Source organism: Podarcis liolepis (genome assembly GCF_965112155.1).
Source record: "Podarcis liolepis genome assembly, chromosome: 8".
NCBI classification, from domain to species: domain Eukaryota; kingdom Metazoa; phylum Chordata; class Lepidosauria; order Squamata; family Lacertidae; genus Podarcis; species Podarcis liolepis.
The window spans coordinates 67,892,113-67,910,468 of NC_139560.1; the positions used below are offsets into that span (position 1 = coordinate 67,892,113).

The 18,356-nt window shown below is 43.6% G+C and overlaps 2 protein-coding genes and 1 long non-coding RNA gene across 9 annotated transcripts in view; 2 read left to right on the top strand and 1 right to left on the bottom strand.

The window, feature by feature from the left end:
• RELCH (RAB11 binding and LisH domain, coiled-coil and HEAT repeat containing) overlaps positions 1-13,372 on the bottom strand; it is a 62,545-nt gene extending 49,173 nt beyond the window's left edge. For 3 of the 4 annotated variants that reach the window (XM_083519065.1, XM_083519064.1, XM_083519063.1), the window contains exons 1-2: positions 12,757-13,370; positions 1,326-1,415 (exon numbers count right to left, since the gene is read on the bottom strand). In XM_083519065.1, coding sequence (XP_083375191.1) covers positions 1,326-1,415; positions 12,757-13,267 — 601 coding nt within the window. In that variant the 5' untranslated portion in view covers positions 13,268-13,370. Of the gene's footprint in view, positions 1-1,325; positions 1,416-12,756 lie in introns of all 4 variants that reach the window. The other variant, XR_014529597.1, reaches the window with a different exon arrangement.
• LOC310714539 lies at positions 2,304-5,710 on the top strand. The gene is made up of 3 exons (XR_014529882.1): positions 2,304-2,882; positions 3,001-4,942; positions 5,311-5,710. It is a non-coding gene; the product is annotated as an uncharacterized lncRNA (long non-coding RNA).
• Positions 13,373-13,444: 72 nt separating the features above from the next.
• PIGN (phosphatidylinositol glycan anchor biosynthesis class N) overlaps positions 13,445-18,356 on the top strand; it is an 86,618-nt gene continuing 81,706 nt past the window's right edge. For 2 of the 4 annotated variants that reach the window (XM_083519138.1, XM_083519139.1), the window contains exons 1-2: positions 13,470-13,664; positions 16,759-16,824. Coding sequence is in view for 1 of the 4 variants with exons in the window: in XM_083519137.1 (XP_083375263.1) it covers positions 14,492-14,592 (101 nt within the window). In the remaining 3 variants the exon portion in view is untranslated. Of the gene's footprint in view, positions 13,665-14,417; positions 14,593-16,758; positions 16,825-18,356 lie in introns of all 4 variants that reach the window. The other 2 variants (XM_083519137.1, XM_083519140.1) reach the window with 2 other exon arrangements.

Consider the following 18,356-nt stretch of genomic DNA (forward strand, 5'->3'; position numbering starts at 1 on the left):
CTGTGCCAGAGATGGAAGGGTGGGAGGAGATGGAGGGTTCCTGTAGCTCATTCTCCATGCCCCAGTGGAGAATCCTAAATCATAGTTCAGTGTGATAGCTAAACCAGGGCAGCGATTTCTCCGTGGAGCTGTGAAGAAATTAAAGTCCCCTCACTTTTCTTTTTCTAAAGCATGTGAGGTAACAAAACTATTGCAGAAGACAGGCAACCAGTTGTTACACAACCACTAAGATCTTTTTATCAAGACAAAACCCATTCTTCTGTGGCTCTTAATGTTTGGCAAGTTCAAGATAAAACAGCATGACACTGCAACATTCAATCCAATAAGTATACCATATTTTTCCATGTATATAAGATGACCCCATGTATAAGATGACTGATGACCCCCTTTTTTTTGAGCCTAAAAATAAGAAATCAATAATTTAAGCATCAAACAGAACAAGTTTGAGCTTTTGGGAGTAGGAGGTCGCCCAAAGTTGTTGAACTTTTTTGCGGAGGTTGTCCAAAGTTAGGGTTACCATATTTTAAGAGCCTGAGCCCAGGCCGCCCATACCAGAGCCTGGGGCCGAACTCCTGTGCATTCACAATCCATGTATAAGATGACCCCCAATTTTTGCCTAACTTTTAAAAGCAAAAAACATCGTCTTATACATGGAAAAAATGGTAATTCTGGAATGCTGACAATCATTTTGAATGCAATATTCAACCCTGAAAGAATTACGCTAGAATGTTGATCATATAAGGCTTTTGTCTTCACTATCAGTTTAAAGGAAATCAACTTTAAACATTTTTCGTATTTGAATATTATCACAACTTCTAATCTATTTCATTTAGAATTGTACAACCCAGTACACTGCTAGTCAGCCTGTTCACGCAAGTCTTTCTGGACCAATAAGGAAACCATTTAGCAGAAACATAAACAGCCATCTAAAAGATTTCATATTTAAAAGGACCTGTGTCTCTCAACAGCATTTTGTTCCTTACAAAACTAGATGTAGTAGTTGTCTTCAGCTGGACTTCAAATGCTATTGCTTTGTGACAATTATTAGAGTGACAGAAAAAGACATAAAGCATAAAATGGATCAATGGAACTTTTTTTAAAGAACAGTTTCTTTGTATTAAAAATAAATAAATCAACTAGCCAAAGAGATACTGCTACAAATTTAATAAACCATTCAAAAATATTCCACGTTACTAGAAACTTTACAAAGCATTAAACTGAAAAGGTAACTTTAAAAAATAAATGTGACACACCTAAAGACTATTTCCAAATAAAAATTCACTGAGCAACATACAATAGCTTATTTTATATGAAATTTTTCTCACCAGCCAGCCGTTCATCTGTCTCCCTGTTGCCATCATCTGAATATCTTGCAAAGTCCAGTGAGTCAAGAGTGCTAATGCTTCCAGCTCGATCTAAAAATATTTAAACATACATTTGAGCTTTGTTTGTTCTCCCCATCCTGTACAAGGGTTCCCCAACTGAAGTTAGAGGCTGCACATGGCAAAGGACTTAAAAAAAGCTTTGGATGGTATTCACCAAAATTCTGCTCAGAGTAGACCTACTTAAAATTAATGTATCCAAATTAGTCATGTTTATTCACTTCAATAGGTCTACTCCAAGTAAAATCTAGTTAAACGCTACCCTGGATGATCTTCCCATAACACTGTGCCAGCTTTAAGTTATACCTGTTTTCCTCTCATTACCACAAAACATTTCACTGCCTTTTTGCCTCAACTTTCTCTCACAAAAATGTGTTCTCTTTGAGCATGATCTTCGATTTAGACAGGGAAAAGAATGAAAAGAAGTCAATTTAGAGACAGGACAGGTGTTGTAAGCATGGTAACGATTCCACTGAAAACAAGCGTTTACGCTGAACACCTATATATGACAGCTGTAAAAGGCTGGATATAAATCTAACAATATTAAGAGGAGTTTCCCCAATGATCAGGAAGAGGAAGACAGCAAGAAAAAATATGGGGACAGGAATGTCTCAAATAGCAGCATGTTTCCTTTTAGGCTGCTTATACTACACCCATGTTTGAAACATACACAAATTCAGTGGTTAAAGAAAACACGCTAAGTGTAGAACTGCAACATAAGTTTGAAACCTATTTAAATGCAAAAGTCAGAATTGCAAATTGACAGAAAAGCAATTAACAGAAAAGTCAATTCTGCACAGGTACTGTAATTCTATACCAAGCCATGAAACAGAAAAAGGAACTGAGCTGTCTTACTACTGTGAGTAACACCTGCATAAAACTAGTTAGAAACAGTTTAACAGAGCAGTAAAGAAATTAAAAAGGGTAGGAAAATAAATCTCTTTGCAGTACCGAATTGGCCCAAATATAAGCTGCACCTACAAATAAGCCGCACCTTTAAAATTCAAGGGTGGAGGGGAGACAATGCCCGAATATAAGCTGCTACCTTAAAATTCTGCAGGCACTCACACCCGTAAATGGCAAATGTAGAAGAAAATCCTATGGGTACCATTCCCCTGCGCTCCTGGGCTGTTTCCTGTGGGGTAGCCATGCCGCTTTGATGGCGGTCTTCCGGCCTTCCCCCTGCTTTACTGCTGCACCCCCGCTGGCCGTCGCGGTGGCATCCTGGGGTGTGTGGGTGGGTGTGCTCTCCAATCCAGCCGTGGAAGGCATTGCAGGAACTTGGACCTAGGGCAGCTGTTTCGGCAGCGATATCGCAAGGTTGCGAATATAAGCTGCACTATAACTTCACGGTCGGAATTTGGAAAAAAAAGTGTGGCTTATATTCTTGCTAATACGGTAAGTACGTTTTATACTATAATATCTGAAACACTGTTTTATACTATGCAGTTAGCATGTTTCACACTAAGGTTTGTCTAGCTCAGTGTTTCTCAAACTTGGGTCCGCAGCTGTTGTTGGACTACAACTCCCATCATCTCTGACCACTGGTCCTGCTAGCTAGGGATGATGGGAGTTTAAGTCCAACAACAGCTGGGGACCCAAGTTTGAGAAACACTAGACTCTAGCTAAATGAGAAACTTAAAATTAAATGATTACATGGCTGGCTTCAAGGAGATCCCCTTCTTTTACTTCACTGGACACAGAGTAGATGCAAAATATCAACTTCCTTTCTTTAGTAATATTTTATTAAGAACTATTTATGCATTACTCTGGGGGTGGGAGAACTGGAATACTTTATCAGGAAACTGGAAAAGAATCATAAACTGAGGGACAGACAAAACACATTATAGTAATAGTCGTACCTTGGATTCCGACGCCTTGCAAGTTTTTGGCTCCTGAACGCTGCAAAACTGGAAGTGAGTGTTTCGGTCTATGAACGTTCTTTGGAACCCAAACGTCCAAGGGGGCTTCCAATTGGCTACAAGCGCTTCCTGCAGCCAATCAGAAGCCGCACTTTGGTTTCCGAACGTTTTAGAAGTCGAATGGACTTCCAGAACAGATTCCATTAGACTTCCAAGGTACGACTGTAATATTTCTGGGAGTGGGGGAGTATTATAGCTGTAATCATATACACTTATTTAGGAGTAAATGCCCCTGAAGTTAATGGAATGTGCCCTTTGTAAATGCAAGAGCTGTATAGTCTTATAATTGTTAAGTCATCACACAGGTCTTAATACAGAACTAAATAAAAAAAATTAAATATTTTTTTAAAGATACCATTATTCTGGTGCTATCAACAGGATGCACTGAAATCACAAGACTGCTCTCCATCTAAATTGCCAGTTTACTCTTCTGCTCCATCTATCCTATTTCCTATAATAATCTGTACTGAGTTGTTCCTTCTGTACCTTGGCCTGGCTGTAGATTGTTTCTTACGTCAGCCTCTTGAACAGTTTCTGCCAAGCACAGAAACTCTCCAAACTTTCATATTCCTGGTCAACAGGTAGAACAAGTTTTTTTGAAATTACTTCACAAATCTCCACACCTTTACTCTACACTGACTTGCTGCTATTATTCATGCCAGAGGTAACCGCTTTAAATTCGAGAAAAATAACGTGTTGATCAGTTGAGGAAAATTATGTGAAGTAAAAGGCACTAAGGAGATTTGGTAAATTTAATGAAATGAAAATAAGCAACTTTTCAAGAGTTTCCAAGAATGCAAACAAAATTGGCAGTAGAATTTATTTTCACAACACTTTGTCTTCCTGAAAACTTACAAGCTATCTTTATCACGTAGGGACTCCATTTGATGTTGATATAGTTGAAACAGATGTTAACATGCATTCAGTTTGCAAGATCTTTGATTACTGCAGTAGACACAAGTCTTCTGTCAGCACACAGGTGCAAAGTGCTTTTATTTTAAGACTGTGGTGGGGTACCTTTTTGTGCTGGGTCTGTATTCCTTTGGGAGTGGGAAATCTCACAGGGACCACATACGAGAGGCAGACAGAGTCAGAGCTAGCAGTGGGCTATCCATCTTCTTTCAGTCACCTCATCTTTCCCCACCACTGAAGATCTGTCATGCACTAAAATATCCCATTCTTTCAAATGGTTTGTGTTCTCTCTGTTTCATTGTGGCACACAGGAGATTTTTGAGGTCATGGGTCTGGCAGTGCATGGAGAAGGCAAACATCCCAAACTGCCTATTCAAAACCACTCTTACATATGCAGCAATATACTATGGGGGAAAGGTACTATCAGCATGAACAGGAGCTTTCTTGGCTGCTGCTAATGCTAATTTCTGCATGAGCATGACTAAGGACAAGAGGCTGTTGGTCAGCAGTTCTCCACCCTTGATTTAACAATTTGCAACTAAGGGAATATAAATAGCAGATATCTTTTAAAATATGCTGCAATTTATAGACTTGTAAACAAGTCTGTCTGTGAATGCTCTCTTCCGCTTATCAGGAGGGAGTGACCATGAAATAAGCAGCTGTGGAGAAACATCAGGGGAGTGCAAAAGACTATCATGATTGCTGCCAATCTGTGTGTATCTTCTAGTAAAGGGGTAAAGGGACCCCTGACCATTAGGTCCAGTCATGGCCGACTCCGGGGTTGTGGCGCTCATCTCACTTTATTGGCCGAGGGAGCTGGTGTACAGCTTCCAGGTCATGTGGCAAGCATAACTAAGCCGCTTCTGGTGAACCAGAGAAGCGCACGGAAACGCCGTTTACCTTCCCGCCGGAGCGGTACCTATTTATCTACTTGCACTTTGATGTGCTTTCGAACTGCTAGGTTGGCAGGAGCAGGGACCGAGCATTGGGAGGTCACCCCATCACGGGGATTCGAACCGCCAACCTTCTGACCGACAAGTCCTAGGCTCTGTGGTTTAACCCACAGTGCCACCCGCGTCCCTTGTATCTTCTAGTAGGTGTACACATTTATGAAGAGAATGTGTGTAGGGGCTGAATTTAATGTGCACTGCCAGCCTATATATGTTCACACACACAGCCCATCAGGAGGCAGCATTCAAAGTGAAGCGCTGCATTTTGCTTAGATAAAAATAGTGCAACACAATCGTGGTTGCCAATCTTGGCCTACATCCATTGTGAGCAAGGAGTCAATAAGTTAAGCAGGCCCAAGCATTTGCCTTTTTATTCTTTTTTTATTGATTTATCATAAACATATGGACCAAGCATTTGCCACTCAGCCTATTACTACTACTCACTGCAAGCAATTGCTGGGACAACTGCTACTTGCCCCAGACAAATAGGCTGCTTTAGCTGTGGCTTCAGTTGAGCAAATCACTTGGCAGAAAAATCAATAAAGCCAGTGTTAAGATTGGGTTGCAAGAAAAAAAGTGACTTTCCTAGTTATTAAATTGGTAAGCATGCGCTGAGACTCAAGTTCTAAATCTCTTCCCCCTCCGGTCCTTCTGTAATTCTGCATAAAATGCCATTATGGGTTTGTGGACCAACTACTGAACTTTAGTGAAGAGATACTGCATTCTAATTATTCAGCACCCAATTTTATTAAAAATTATCAATCAAATATTTGATTCTCCATCAGAGAATGCCTAAGTGAACTTAAAGTCTTTTCAGAAGAAACCTAAGCTTCTTGGAATGTTTTATACTGGACTTGGTGCACTGAATCAGTTTGGAAAGCATTTTTTGGGTGGGTGAACGGACCCAGAAAGTTTTATTTGACTAGAACTTTGATTACAATAAACTAAAATTAGTCTATCATAGAGTTACAACCCTTTTTTGATGCTGCAATGAAAATGAAAATGGAATGCAAAATGATAAACTGGCTGCATAATATGATGACCAAGAAGTAATAATTAAAACATTCAATCCTATTTAGGTGTGGTGGCTATGGAATAATCTAATGTCCTTCTTGAAGTACTAAGCTGGAATGATTTTAAATGAAGCCTTGTTTCTCAAGCTGAAAACATAATTCTACAGTAACAGCAGATTATCATGTGCTTTCCAGTGCAAACTTTTTTCAGTGGTTAATTATTCAACAACAGACTTGATTTCCCTTGCTAGAGTAATACTTCCACTTCTCTGGTTCTGTTTTAAGCTACTGTGCATATGAGGAGTAATTATATTTTCTTATTTCATGCTGGGAGTTGTTATCTGAGGCATCTCTGAGGAATATGAAGCAGTTAAGCCCATCATTTCCCAAAACTATAAATGTTCTGAAGTCCTTGAAGAAACTCAAGCCCTAGAATTTTTACAGTGCCTTTAACTCTGTTAAGCCTGGGATATGACTTTGGAGCCCTTCAGCTGTAATAGCCATAATAGTGAACCATTGTCAGGATTAGAACAAGGGGAGTGGGGCAGAAAAGTGTCCGCCTGCCCACCTTGTGGGTTTAATAAATGAGGATGGGTTGCTGTGAACAAGAAATGGGGAGGGATAAAGAGACAACTCCTCACTTTTGCAAACACTTGTGTTTCAGAAGCCCAAAGGAAGAAAGTGCTTAGTTTACTTTTCATGTTAGAATTAGAATGAGTGCAGTTTTGATTAGTAATATCTGAAAGGTTATGCCCTAATCAAAAACCCTAATCCTAACCCAAAAATACAAGAAGTTTCTTCCACATACATTCTTCTTAGATAGTCTTTAGCTCTGGTCAAGTACACCTGAATTACAGACCAACACGGTAAATGCTGTAGAAGCATTTACACGAGTACATCATTCTGCTGCTAGCTGTTCTGGGACAGAGTCAAAGCGGACAGTAACATACTAGAAGAAAATTGTCTAAAAGAAACAGAAAAGGGAACGTACACTACTCATTAAATGACAGAAACACAATACATCTGAAATCTTACAAATATTTACTAACCATTACAACCCAACTTTACAGCATTGTAAACTACTATATACTGTTCATGCCTGCAGAGTATGAGTTACAGAAATGTGACAAATGCTGGCCTTAATGAGAATGGACTTTTAATAATTCTAAGCTAGAATCACCTACAAAAACACAGTAGCCACTCAACAAAAAGCACTTTTTCTGAATACAGTCTTGTTTTCCACTATTACCACCTCGTTTCCATTCCTCATGAATAGTGCATAACTTCCAGATCTCCAGATAGAACAATGCTCAACCATATACTCTCCAAGTAAGCAATTGTGGGGGCAGAGAGGGCTGAATTGAAAGATCCTGAAATCCAGGTTTCCTCCATGTCAAAAACTAATGCCTAGAGAAAGAGGCAGTAGAACTGTGCTGCTGGCTCTGCTGGCTCTGTTCAATGTCTTGCATGTCCACGCTGCCTGGACAGCCATGTGCTTCCATGGATTTACACATAACAAAATCTTAAACAAAAGCAGCTACCACCTCACTCCTTCAACACAACTGGGACCTGGAATCACCTATAATCATAGAATTGGAAGGGATTCCAAGGGTCATCTAGTCCAACCCCCTGCAATGCAGGGATCGCAACTAAGGCATCCATGACAAATGGCCATTCAACCTCTGCTTAAAAACCTCCAAGGAAGGAGAGTCAACAAACTCTTGAAGGACCTGTTCCACTCTTGAACAGTTATTAGTCAGAAAGTTATTCCTGATGTTTAGTCAGAATCTCCCTCCTTGTAACCTGAAGCCATTGGTTAGGGTCCTACCCTCCAGAGAAAACCAGCTTGCTCCATCTTCCATGTGACAGCCCTTGAGATATCAGAAGATGGCTATCAGATCTCTGAGTCTCCTCTTTTTCAAGGCTAAACATACCCAGCTCCCTCAAACATTCTTCATAAGGCTTGGTTTTCAGATCCTTAATCATCTTGGTTGCCCATCTCTCTACTTGTTCCAGCTTGTCAATACCACATAGGGGTTCTGGCCTTTGTTAGGCTTTTGCTATGCCAGGGGTGAGGAACCTGTGGGCCAAATGCAATCCTGCAGGCCTCTCAATCTGACCTTCAGGACTCTTTCCAGGTCATACCCTTCACCAGCCCTGCACCAAGCTCTCCTTGAATGCTTTTACCTTGCTTGGAATATGTCCTTGAACTGTGATAATGCCTCTTGCTTGCCTGGATGGAAAGATATGTGCATGAGTGTGAGTGTAGAAACTTCTGGCTTTTGAGTGACTGGAATGTAGCCAACTGTAAAGAGCCACATCCCTCATTCCATCCACGACTGACACGAGGCCCCCAGATAGTTGCCCATGAGGCAATGTGGCCCTTGGGCTGAAAAAAGTATTCAATCTCTGTGCTAGACATAATTCCATGTCAACGCTGAGAAACCCAGAGGTGTGCTCAGGGCTATGGAAAACATCAGGGGCACAATCCTGTTGTCCCTTCTCCATGCACAGAATCTACACATGGAAAACCACAAGGCATTCTTAGCTGTGACAAAAAAGAGCATTCTTCCTCCTTCCTTCCTCCTGATTGCATGTGCAATGAAAATGTAAAACTTCCAGGCTCAGTCCAGAACAAATTGCAGTTCCCATGTTCCGATTTAACAGAAAACTGAGATTTCTTCAGAACTGGGAAGTGTTACTTCTCACCCTCACATGTGGAAGGAAGGGAGAGAGTGGTGTGATTCCACCTTCTGAAGTTAGTGCCAAAGCAATAATGAAAAATTCACCCCTACTGGCATTCTTCCTATTTCAAAAGGAGCTTATAGTATAATTGAACATTTTTATAGGGTAAAATACCAAACAACATTTCTCCTTGGCTAAACCAAGAATGCCACCATAAATTCAAAAAGATCCTGCTGCAAACACTGAATAAAACAACATCTCAGAAAATGTGACAGAGGTACCATATCTATTCTTCATTAATATGGTCTCAACCAAAACAATAATTTATGTTAATAAAGCTATCAAACGATGAGAATAACTGTACTTTCAGATCAGTATCACACCTGTATTTATGCCAACATGGTGCTAAAGACTGAAAGCAAAATAGCATTCAGTATAATTAGATATGAGGCTAGCTGCATTTGCAGCTCCTTGAGCCGTTTCCTAACCCCAAAATGTATCAAATAATAGACTCTGTCATTTGTGTCATACCACACTAATACTAGTGCAAAAATATATTGGTACTGCTACTAAGCATGGTTAACACCTCTAAATACTAGGGGGGGGGCACAGGAGTTATGTAACATAAGTAGCTTCAAGGACCATATGTTTCCATACTTGCTTTAGGAACAGGTATTTTAAGACAGAGTTTGGGTCCATTCCACCTATACAATTCTAAAAATTGATTCTTATAATTTGCTAGTGAACACATGTGTTAAGATCTGTTCATGGGAGTAAGTCTAACTTCTGAGAAGCATAATATGGAGGGAGAGAACAGACACGCAATTATAGCTTAACTTTTGTGACCCAGAAGATTTCAAGTTGCAATTTTCCAGTTTACAGATGGAAGCAACGCTCCCACCTGAGTCAGTTGATCATGAGAATGGAACAGTCACATGAACAGTGTTTCTGCAGACATCTGACCCCAGCATTTCATCAGAACTGACTAGGAGTTGTTCCCTCTTACTTCCAAGAATATAGATTAAGAGTCATAGCTGGAAAGAACAAAAATTGTTCCATATATTAATACTTCCCCTATGTACACTTGTCTTCCAAGCATCTGATAATGCTTGTTGAAATGCCAATGTGGATAGTTCTGTAACTCAGGAAGTTCTGAGACGTACTTGGGAAGTTCTCTCACTCTAACATGTCTTATGATTAACCCAAGTTATTTTCATTTTATCCAGAACACAACATATTCCTATTGACCCTATAGATAAAACTAATACAATGGCACACCCAACAGCTTCTGTATGAGTATCTGTTTTATCTATATCCTGGCAATGGTAGAAACATTTCAATCAAATTTGAGTTTCTGCAGATACTTGTGCATACCCGAATGCTCACTGTATCTTTCCAACAAAATACACGGAAACCTGCTAATATTCACTTCCAAAGGAATACCAATTTCCCAATTCAATGCCTCAGCGTCAGCCATGCCTCCATCATTAAACAAGACACCAACACTTATGGCAAATTATGTCAATAGCCACTTCTAGTACTTAAGGTACTGTTTCATGGGTGCAATGAAACAACATCATGCCAGTTATTTGAAGGAACTAAACACAAAGCAAGTAATATGAACATAGTGTTTTCTATTTGGCCAACTACTATTGTGATATAAAGAGCAACATCCAATGATGACTGCCCACTTGCTCAATGGAAATCCACTTCACAAGGAGACTTCTAGTTTAGCCTTCTTCCCTGCTCCAGCACCTTGAATGCTCCCAACGTCTGCTCTGGAATGTTCCTCAGCCCTCCAAAGCAAATTCTGGAAGCACATGAAGGTTGTAGGAGGAAGAAGAGGCCCCATTGCAAGAGCAGGAGCCTGGATCTAACCCAATGTTAGCTGGTTATGATTCCTTGGGTTTTCCTGATAACCCTAGCTTGGTGATTCAGCACCAAACTGCAAGTGACAGGGGAGTCAGTTTTCACTTTTATAAGATAGAAAGTGATTCAGAAGAACCCGACCCAACCCAACATCTAGCCTTGCAAAAAGAAAGCAAAACCCACACAGATCAGGAATAGTCATGACTATTCTTGTCACCTCTGCAGATGTATGAATAATCAGCACAGCCTGAGCTCATGATGATATGCTACTTGCAAGAATGAAAAAGATCAACATGTACATCCAATTCTATACTGTTAAAAACAGATGCTATAAGAAGATGGCAATGACTACAAGAATCTAGCATCATTAATGTTTAGAAGCAATAGCCTCTGACCTAGCAACCCTGTCAAAGTAATATACCTGCATGAGGGGTGATGACCTGCAACCCAACCTATACATATTTACTCAGAAGTAATTTCCATTGAGTTAAATGGGACTTATACCCAGGTAAGTATGCATAGGGTTCCAGTCTTAATAGTACTATCACACAATCCATCTTCCCACTAAGGCAAGCTCTTCCCCTATAGCAAGAACTATTGGGATGAGAGGGTTAGGCTCCTGCAGAGCTCTGGCTGAGCTGGGAGGGAGTTATGCTCTCTAAACTACTTAATCCTTGGACTCAGCCAGGGAGTATCATCTCTCTCATACCAGGAGAGCTGGGACCTAGATGGCTGAGCAGATTTCAGAGGCTCTTAAATTGGGGCAAGCCCTGACAAAGAAGCGTGGCAGAGGCAGGACTACAGAGGATGGGTCCTCAGCTCAGTCGTGTGACTTTGCAACCTGGCATTAAGTTAAGGCATCAAAAAGGGTGGTGCATCTCAAGTACTACTTTAAAAGTTTGCTTTCTCTCTACCAGGCTTAGGTGGGCTCCGCTAGCAGTAGCCCCACTGCTGAACTGAGTAGCTTTGCGCCGGCTCATTCATACCAGCTCCTTGTTTACAGGACTGCTCCCTAAGTGTGGCAAACAACACCATGTTGACCAGGGTTTTTTAAAAAGTTTTTTTTTTTTAAAGTCTTGGGGGGGGGGGCTGGAATGGATATATACCCAATGCCTGAGCCAAATATCCACCTATATCTGTAATCCTGAAAGACCTACACTGGCTCCCAGTACATTTCCGAGCACAATTCACGGTGTTGGTGCTGACCTTTAAAGCCCTAAACGGCCTCGGTCCAGTATACCCGAAGGAGCGTCTCCACCTCCATCATTCTGCCCGGACACTGAGGTCTAGGGCAGAGGGCCTTCTAGCGGTTCCCTCGCTGCGAGAAGCCAAGTTACAGGGAACCAGGCAGAGGGCCTTCTCGGTAGTGGCACCCACCCTGTGGAACGCCCTCCCACCAGGTGTCAAAGAGAAAAATAAGTACCAAACTTTTAGAAGACATCTGAAGGAAGCCCTGTTTAGGGAAGCTTTTAATGTTTAACAGGTTATTGCATTTTAGTGTTCTGTAGGAAGCCGCCCAGAGTGGCTGGAGAAACCCAGCCAGATGGGCGGGGTATAAATAATAAATTATTATTATTATTATTAATCAACAAAGTTGCAGCCAATTCTAATCCAGGTCATTGTCTGCTTGAGTTGGGTGCAAATGGCCCTGCAATAAACTTGATGGTGAGTTCCCCACCTTGCTTTTCCCTAGGAAAAAAAGGACTGATGTTGAACTCTATGATGGTACTAACTTACTGACCTAACTTAAGCAGGGCATTGGGGGTGGGGTGCAGCGGAGTGAGCCCAACCCGGGCATTATCTTACACGTGCCAAACCCACCGCTTGCTTTCAAAAACAAACCCTGCCAGCCTCACCCCCCTTCCTGCCACAGCTGACAGGTGCTCCTCCGAGGCGAAAAAGGAGGAGTGCATCGAAACCAAAACAACTCGCCAAGGTCAACCAAGGACCGAGTCGGCGGTACTGAGCTAGCCTTTTATTTTATTTTATTATTTTATTTGTTTCCCTCCACAAACCAACTTACGGAGCTGTCCTGCTGCGCCGGGCTCCTTCCCCACTCCGGCCCCCGCCAGTAGCCCCGGGGCCGCCGAGGCCGGCGGGGTGGGCGCCGTCGTCGTCGTCCCCCCTGCGCAGCCTCCTCCCTGGCGCTCGAAGTTGCCCGGGTTGGAGAAGTAATCCCTCAGGCGGGGCAGCTCCCGGCCGCTCTCCAGCAGCTCCGTGTGCAGCTCCAGCGCCGTCAGCACGAACTGGTCGCGCAGCAGCTGAGCCGCCAGGGCGTCCACGGGGACCCGAGGCGGCTCCTCGGCCTGCAGGGAGGAGGGAGGCGGCAAGGGCAGATGCTGCTGCTGCTGAAGGAGGGGCGGCGGCGGCGGCGAAGAGCAGGCCGACGAAGGCAGCGGGAGCGGAGCGGCCGTTCCGCCGCCGGGGTCGCTGCTGCTGCTGCCTCCGCCACCGCCGGGCCGGGCCTCGTCGGGGTCCGACTCCTCGGAGTCGCTGAGGAAAGGGTTCACCCCAGCAGCCCCCGCCGCCGCCATCTTGGGAGCAGGGGAGGCGCCCCAAACAGCGCTCCCCCCTCCCCTGACGGAGCCCCGTTACCACAGCAGCCGACGGCGCCCACCAACCGCCCGCCTCCTCCTCCTCCCTCCTCAGAGCTCGCAGCTTCTTCCTGGTCTCGCCTCTCGCGAGAGTTGCCGCCCGGATGCTTCCGGTCTCCGGCGTCCTCGCGGCGCGGTATAGACTTTCGAAAGTATCAGAGGGGGCGGCTCGTCTTGTTTTCTGGGCATACGAGAGGTTTCGTTTGGTCGGCGTGGGCGCTGTTCCCCTTCCCTTCCTCGTGGTGAGAAATCGTCAGCTGCTTGAAAACAACCACGAGCCGACGGAGGAAAAAAAAGCAAGGCTTTAGGGTTGCTCAGAAAAAGAAGAGGACAAAAGGTAGAAGCAAATACATATTCATATCATATCTGTTTTAACTCGCTTGCCTATGAAGAAGGCCCGCTGGGCTACCTGACATGAGATTGCAACCTGCGTCTTATTTCAGGCGGTAGATACCCTTTTTTCTCAAAACAATGCAAAAAAACAAAAACAAAAAACAGAGGATGCAGAGACCATGTTTGTTCCCCTTGTGTTGCATCGGTGTGACGGTGGTGGCCGGGATGCATTGTAGTCCATTATTATTATTATTCCTACATTGTAGGTCGGGCAGGCGAATGCTGCTTTTTTTTTTTGACAGCCCTGAAATGTCAGGACTATGCTGAAGCGGAGACTGAGAGGGGTAAAAAAACAAAAACTCCAGCGTGTTTGTATTTAAATAAAAGCAAGCTTTGGCTTAAGGTTTGGATCTCGGCAGGAATTTAATATTCAGCGGGGGACAGGGAATGTGGCGGTTTAATTAGAATTACTTTTGCAGCCATCACTACAAGCGCCGGTGTGTTTTGTCCCTTCCTGGCCGAAATCCAGTGCAGAAATTGACCAGGTGCATATGAAGCCTTTTGGTTTCCGATCTGACAGTTGCACCAAACTGGGTTGTGGTCAACTTCAAACCCACCCCATAGTTATGGGAGCAAACAATAGTTTGGTTGCAAACCCCTCTTTCTCCCAAAGTGCAAAACGGCTATTTCAAAAAACCGAGCACGAGGTTTGTGGCAGTCGACGTGCGTTATACTCTTCACTTTTCTCTCTCTGGAGGCACGGGCGGTGAGCAGGAGGGTGCACACCTGTCCCATTGGGCTCCACCTGTGCATCATGGACATGCAAGATGCATGATTGACGGGGGAGGACACTTTTTCCCTCTTCCTCCTCCTTTCTCCGGGGATCTCGCGATGCCTTTCCCGGGGCCCTTTGACGCGCGCCGGGGTGCCTGGTAAGGGTGCAGAAGCGCCTGCTTCCGAACGTGTGAGTAGTGGAGGAGGTCGCGTGTCTGCGCGCGAGACCCCGCGCCCCACCCCACTCGGAGGCGACCACGCTTTGGCTGGGGGTCGGATGTAAACGGGGCTTGTTCTCCTCGCTTCCGCATCTCCCCGCCCCCCCACCCAGGAAACCCACTGATTCCTCAGACTCCCCCCTGATATCTCATGAAAGGCTGTTTGCCAGATGTTGCTGATGGGGGATGACGCCTCTTGCCAAACGAAGGATGGGGCAGGGTCCTCTCTCCATCAAAGCCTGCTGTTGGGGGCTGGGGGATTGGGATCCTTTTTTTCCCTCTGAGAAAAATTGGTTCTCATCTGTAGCCTTCCTGGTATGTGTTTGGTGTTTCCCCACTCACCCACCCTCTCCCACCTTCGCCTCTGTCTTCTTGGAGCCCATGAGTCCTTTCTCGGGACCCGTAGTATGTTCTCCCTTCAGTTCTTTGCCCTCAATTTTTCTCCCCTTTTTTTGCTTCTTCTGCTTGCGCCCCTGTCCTTGTCATCCCCACCAGTCACTGGTTGGGGGAGGGAAGAGTGTTTAGACAGTAGCACACCTTGGGGTCTCAAATGTCAGTGGTGCCCTGTGGGGCCCCAAAATTCAGTATCCCCCCTACCTCTCACTTTCCATTCTGCATCATGCTTGTGGCGTCCCTGAGGCTCTGGGCTAAGTGCTACTGAACTGCTTAAAGGTAAAGGGACCCCTGACCATTAGGTCCAGCCGTGACCGACTCTGGGGTTGCGGCGCTCATTTCGCTTTATTGGCCGAGGGAGCCAGTGTACAGTGTACAGTCATGTGGCCAGCATGACTAAGCCGCTTCTGGCGAACCAGAGCAGCGCATGGAAAGATTGAGCTCCCTTAAATCCACCTCTGGTTTAGATCTGCAGCATGAGTGGGGTCTGAAGTATATATAAGACTACTCTGGACGACCCAGAGCTTGGCACACCCACCCCGCAGCTTTGAATACATCAGGGCTGCCATTTTGTGTCCTGGCAGAATCAATAATAATAATAATAATAATAATAATAATAATAATAATAATTAATAATAAATTTACTTATATGACACCCATCTCACTGGGTTGCCCCAGCCTCTCTGGGGCAAAATATAAAAACTCTAGCAAAATATAAAAACACAATAAGACATTAAGCACTCCTGTTAACAGAAGTTTCGTTCAAAGCACAGGGTTTTTTAGCTGCAGCGGCTGCCAGCGGACTTTAAGGATCAAAACCTCAGATTGTTCTGTGAACTGCCCTTTTTTCTGTGAGACCTCTGGGTATAGGGCAGTATATAAATCCAATAAATAATAATAATAAAAACCTTAGAGTAGTCTTATATATACTTTACAGCAAAATAAGCAAATAAATAAGGCTTTTAAAGGGAACAGAACTCACAGACCATGGAACACAGAATCACAGAATTGTAGAGTCGGGACCCTGAGGATCTCTGGTCCAACCCCCTGGTATGCAGGGATCGAAGACCTCTTGGCCCATGACCTTGGCATCATTAGCACCATGCTCTAACCAACTGAGCTAACACAGGAAGCAGCTTTATACTAACTGATAACATTGATCCATTTGGCCTAGCATTGTCCGCACAGACTGGCAGCAGCTATCCAGGCTTTCAGGCGGGAAACATTCCCAGCCAGAGCTGCAGATGCCACTGTTGGATTGAACTTGGGAACGTCTACATTCAAGACAATTGCTCTACCACTGAACTATGGCCCTTCCCCAACTACACTATAGGGTAGAGTCTAAGGTTTTATACAATTAATAAAAAGCTTGAAATTGTAACGTTTGGACTACCTAAATGTTAGATGCTAATTTTTTAGAAAGCAATTTCTTAGCAACTGCATCCCCTAGTGGTGTTCAGTGCACACGGCAGTGTTTTCTGCACTGTTTGTCTTCTATGAAGTAGATTACTGGTAGAAATACAAAATACAAGTTCAGGTAGGTCAAGGCACCTGGAAGTCATTTAAATTGGAAATAGATTTATTTTTCACTCACCTGCCCAAACACCCCCTTTCCTCCTCCACCACCACCATATTAGGTGAGCTCCCCCACAAGGAAAAACATGGAGAGCTCCACCCCAAGCTCATTTTTTCCCCTTTTATGATCCGGACTAGGGCAGATGGAAGAAAACAAGCAATGACTGTGGGCTGAGTTTCAACGCAACTCTCTTCATTGGTTTGGTGAGTATATTATCTTAACTATACGATTATTGTCCTCAGCAGTTAAATCTCCCATCGTAGAGTTATGGGAAGGCAAGTGTACAAGTGGTTACTTGAGATCCTTCATCTAGCAGCAATTCCACTTGGGTGTCTCCCTCTTAAAAAAAAGACCAGCTTCACCAAGGTCTTGTTGTTCATCCCAAAGCCACCTCTTGGCCTCTTTGACTCCATCCTTGTGTCTTCTTCTCCTACATCTCTAGGAAAGGCAGCCTCTTCCTCTGTCAGCTGGTGGATTAAGGCATGCATTGCCCAGGCCTAGGAGGCAGAGCACCCTCCCCCTCCCCAGCACATCACAGCCCACCTTACCCTGTCCGCAAACACATACATTGCAGATGTTTGCAAGGCCACTTGGTCCTCAAGCCTCCACACTACCAATTAGATCTTATGTTCCTTATGGTTCCATTGGGAGATAAGCTCCACACAACATTCTCTCCTTAGAGGAACACAGTCACCCAGTTTCATCTGTTTTTCATGCTTGGCCATGGATGCAACGGAAAGCAAAACTAGAGGAAAAGAATAGAAAATCTGTCAAATTTCATGGCTCTGCCTTTGGCGCGTCCCAGCCATACAACCTGCAACATCCCTGTCCTAACCTACAAGGTCCATTTATGGTTAGTGTTCAATATTCCTTTCAATATTCCGTTCAATATAATCTGCGGCTGTATAGAGCTTTTCAGCCAAATATTGTTACAGTCTTAGCTGAATTCAGAGTTGTGCTAATGAGAATAACTTCCAGGCCTTGCTGTGCCCTGTTATCAGGGGTGCCTCAGAGGCCGAGTTGAATATCCCATCCTGCCATCTAAGAAGTGTAGCAGGAAGTTAAAAAGAGTCTTAAGACGCTTTGTGACCTACAAGCCAGGACAGCAGATAATCATATTTATTCCTTCAAGATTTTGCATAGGGATTGCTGGTGCAGAGAGTTAACTTGACAATAAAACGTTCAATTCTTGGGGGAAGCTTTTTGCCTTAGGTTTGCTTCTGCATTGCTGAGCCACATTTACATCTTAAAGCAAATGACACGGCTACCTATCTGCAAATGACATTTGTTATTGTAATGTACAAAATGCTCATTGAAAATCTTGACTGTATGGTAATTTTAAACAGATGAACAAGTTACCAAAACACATTTAAATGTGAAAGCCTATGGAAATTATGTTTTATAAACTGCATTATACGACAGATTATTTGGATCATGCAAATTTGTTCATGCTCGTTTACCTAATCAAAGGTGGGGTGGGGAGTAGAACACATGATTATGCCTAGAACATTGCGGGGAGTGGGGGAAGTAGCAGTGGTACAGAATTTTAATGTTGTTGAAATGATCTGTATATGATGATGAAAGAAAGTAAATCTGAAAGTATTATTCCAGCTCAAAACTTGGTTAACATACAGGGGCGTCCTTAGTGCTGAACAATATCGTTGTGTCAACTTAATAATTTTCCATAAAACTATTCCTGTTTTCAATTTATTTATGGATGAATTGTTTTCATATC